Source organism: Hordeum vulgare, chromosome 4H (genome assembly GCF_904849725.1).
Source record: "Hordeum vulgare subsp. vulgare chromosome 4H, MorexV3_pseudomolecules_assembly, whole genome shotgun sequence".
NCBI classification, from domain to species: domain Eukaryota; kingdom Viridiplantae; phylum Streptophyta; class Magnoliopsida; order Poales; family Poaceae; genus Hordeum; species Hordeum vulgare.
In genome coordinates, this window is record NC_058521.1 from 543,988,757 (window position 1) to 543,992,793 (window position 4,037).

A 4,037-nucleotide genomic window follows, 5' to 3' on the forward strand; every position below is an offset into this window, starting at 1 on the left:
CTTCCACGCACGCTCGCTCGCTCGCTCCGCAGGCGGCTCCGCGGCACCTCTCGCCATGGCAAGCAATATTGGGATGGCACTGCCATTCGGGCCGGGCGCCGGGCCCTCGCCTTATCGCGTCCCGGATTCCTCCGGGACCCGCCCGAAAGGACGGACCTCACCGTGCAGGCACAAAATCGCTGGCCACCCCCACCCAGATCACCACGGAATCTCCACCTGCGCCCCCTGCTTCTCCAGCGCTATGTCGAGAAAAGAAATACACAAGCCTTTTCGCGCGAACGATCGATTCGGGACGTCTACTACTCCTATACATGATTTAGGTTTTGGCGTTAGTTCTTGCGTAAGCACCAAAGGAAGGCTGCTGGTTGCTACGACGACTTTGATTAATTAATTATTAGTTGGCGGAACAAAAACATGAATTCAGAAGAATATGCGAGGCGATGACGCCGACGCCGACGACTACTAATTACCATTGTTAACGCTTGATTGATGCCCACCCAGCCAATGCAAGCGAGTTAGATATAGATAGATATTAGCACCGGTTGGGTTGGGGTTGTGGTTGGACTTGAGCAAGCAACAGCGCACCTACCATATCAAAAGCTAAGCATCACGCCGATCATCACGTTTGCTCCAGTGGCCCCCCCACACCCACACCCACACCCACACCCACTCTCACACACACACATGCCCACGGCTAAGCTAAGCATCCCAAATAATAAAACAGCTCGTGCAAGAACAAGGATGCTTATCTTCTTCTTCTTAATCGAAGAGTAGGCAGCTCGTGCAACTTGCTCTTACAAAGTGATAAAAAGATTTAAACACCGATTATACTAGCAGGTGGATAAACCCAATAAAGTAGGTGCAGTGGAGCAGTGCGACACGCCGCTGCCTGTGACTGTCTTGTCACGCCTGAAGACATGACAAGATGAACACGTACTGAGTACCGAGTCACCACCGGGCCCAGTTCGGTACGCGTACGCATGTCCTTCTTTTCCCTCTAGGCTCAGCAGCCTCAGCTCAGCTCAGCTCCTAGACGGCAAAGCCAGGTCAACTTCGTTATCTGCGATACATGATACTACTATACGCGGTGATAAGATGGGCCATGCACGACGTGGACAACCAACTGCCACGAGTTATACTCAGCCATAGGAGTAGAGCAAGCTCTATCCTTCTCCAGGGCTTATCCAAACGCCATCCTTTTCTTTTGGCGGTGGGATCACGTAACCAGACGTGATTATCCTTACGCATAGTACACGGATGATGACATGGATAATGAGTTCAGCGCTAGTGTTTAGCACATGAACAGCGCAAAGAAAAATGTTTACCACTGCAGCAGGGCCTGGTGCTACGGATGCACAGGTGGGAAGGACAAGAAGAGCAAGGAGACAAGCTCGTGCACAGTCTCGAACTCTCGGTGCTTCCCCCATGTCACCGCCAAGCAGGCCCACCCGCCAGTCCATTCATAATCCATCGCTAGTGCTAGTGCATCGCAGTGAAAAGACAAACTTTTCTTCTCAACGAAAAGAAAAGATGGAGATGAAAACTGAGTACTCGTACGCCTCGAGAAATATTTCGAGTGCTCATACGTGCTACAGGACAGACTCCTGCCATTTTCTTCCCAGTCTTTTGAGGCCGGTAAAATCGATGCGGTAAAAATACAGAAAAGAAATACTACGGGGTAGACTTTGCGTGTCCCTCTCTACCCCGCGTACCACCAACGTACTCTACGTGCAGGTCAAGGTGCAGTAGTTTCTTCCCTCTCTCTTTTTAGTGTATTTTCTACTGCTAGAACCGGGCGAGCGCGCGGCGGAGCACCTGGGCGAGGAGGCTGGGGGCGCTGAGGTGGGGGAGGTGGCCCTCCGTCGGCAGGGGCTCGATGGTGGTGCGGCCGCCGAGGTGGGCCTTGAGGTACGCGGCGACGGAGGCCGGCACGGAGACGTCGCGGGTGGTCTGCACGACGACGCACGGCGCCTGCACCATGCCCAGCACGCCGCGGAGGTCGGTCTTGAACACGCTCTGGCAGACGTGGAGCGAGATGTCCGGCCGCATGTTGAACAGCGTCCGGCTGAACTCCTGCACCGCCGCCGGCACGTCCGCGCCCACCGCCAGCGGCGCGTACCCCGTCGCCCACGCCGCGTAGTTGGCCGACATCGCGTCGAACACCTGCTGGATCTGCTCCAGCTCGAACCCGCCGTGGTAGTCGCTGTCGTTCAAGAACCTGCTCGATCGATCGATCGATGGATGGATTGCTCCGGTCAGTTGGTTTGCCGGCGAGGCGCCGCGTGCAAGGGAAGGAAGGACTGATAATAATTGACCTATCGATAAGCGGTGCGAATTACTCTACCACCGTACCGTACCCACCTAGGCGAGGCGCCGATGAGGACGAGCTTGGCGAAGAGGTCGGGGCGGCGGATGGAGGCGAGGATGCCGATCATGGCGGAGACGGAGTGGCCGACGAAGGCGCAGCGCGGGATGCGGAGCGCGTCGAGGATGGAGAGCAGGTCGTCCACGTAGGCGTCCAGGTTGTTGTAGCGGCGGAAGTCGAAGTGGTCCGGGTTGACGCTGCCGGCGCAGACGAGGTCGTAGAGCACCACGCGGTGGTCGCGGGTCAGGTACGGCAGCACGCGGCTCCACGCGGACTGGTCCGTGCCGAAGCCGTGCGACAGCACCACCACGCGCTCGCCGGTGCCCACCACCCGCACGTTCAGGATCTGCAGCAGCTTCGCCCCGCTCGGCGCGCCCCCGACCATCGTCTCGCCGGAGCCGGACGCCGGGGCCGGGCTGCTGCCGCCGCTACTGCTGCTGCTGCTGGGGCTGAGGGGGTGCGTGGACCGGAGCATGAGACGACTGACTTGGGAGGGATACGGGGCTGGGTCGCAGAGGCCGCGCCGCTCTTTATATACTACTGGGTACTGGCTGGGTAGCTAGCTGGCTAGCAAGCAGCGGAGGCCATGGCGCTCTTGGCTACCTCTCTCTGAGATCTCTCTCCCCTCCTCTGCTTTATTCCCCTCGCTTGCTCTGCCCCCTCTTGGTTTTCTGGTGTGGTGTGGTGTGGTGTGGGCGAGGAGAGAGTTTTGTTTTGTTTCCGTTTTGGAGGTGTGATGATGTGCCCAATTATCCAGGCCACACCGGATAAAAAGGAGCGGCACCTATAATTCTAGCCGCTAGGTTTTGTTTTTTTATTGATTTGGGTTTTTCCGTGCGTGACAAAACCAGTCATTGTTACAGATTTACTTTGACCCACTCTGTGGTGCTAAACATCACTGTCTTCTTTATTAGCTGTATATATAGAGAAATTCAGTCTGCAGGTGGGACTGTAGATGGATGCGCCACCTCAAACCCATTTCATCCATCACTTTTTGTTGGTAAGTAATGGACATCCCACTAAAAATTTAATGGGATAAGTAAGATTAAGTAGGATCTCATTTAAAAATCTCATACAAGCATGCAACAAAAAAAATTCACACAAGCTCGAGCCTCTAGAATCTCATCCCCGTATGCTACATGCAACAAAGGAATTAACACAACTTTTCTTCACTAAATATATGTAACCACACCATAGCACCATTTGCTTTGAAAATGAACATTCCAACGGCCAGAAAATTTTGATGAATTTTTGCTCTGAACATGGGTGACATACTGACATGAGACATTTCTTTCTTCCTGTTTTGAATCCTTTAGTCACATGAATGGTAGCGCTATTCCAAAGGAAGATCAAAGTATGATAAAACCTGCAACACAAAACCAAATCAAACTTCTAAAAACAAAAAAAAATCAACAACCAGAACTAAAAAGATCATAACTGCAAAATACATTAATAGGCGAATCATTTTTGTAGAATTTAAAGCATTGCCAGTTCATGAAAGAGCTTCTGGCTAAAGTTCAAACTTCAAAAGTTAATCTAGTACGTGACAATTTAAGGCAACATGGAAAAATGTTGCTTCACAAGAATTACCTAGGTGGTTCCAGCATCATGTTGATCACCACCATGGTACCCGACTGTTGGTTCCGCCTTTTGGCGATCTAAAATATTAGAG

At 52.9% G+C, this 4,037-nt stretch overlaps 1 protein-coding gene across 1 annotated transcript; it reads right to left on the reverse strand.

The window, feature by feature from the left end:
- Positions 1-1,537: 1,537 nt before the first annotated feature.
- Positions 1,538-3,103, reverse strand: LOC123449395 (strigolactone esterase D14). The gene is made up of 2 exons (XM_045126606.1): positions 2,362-3,103; positions 1,538-2,218 (listed from the first exon to the last, which is right to left on the reverse strand). The coding sequence occupies exons 1-2, from the start codon at positions 2,838-2,840 to the stop codon at positions 1,786-1,788; spliced, it is 912 nt and encodes a 303-aa protein (XP_044982541.1). The 5' UTR covers positions 2,841-3,103; the 3' UTR covers positions 1,538-1,785.
- Positions 3,104-4,037: the final 934 nt, after the last annotated feature.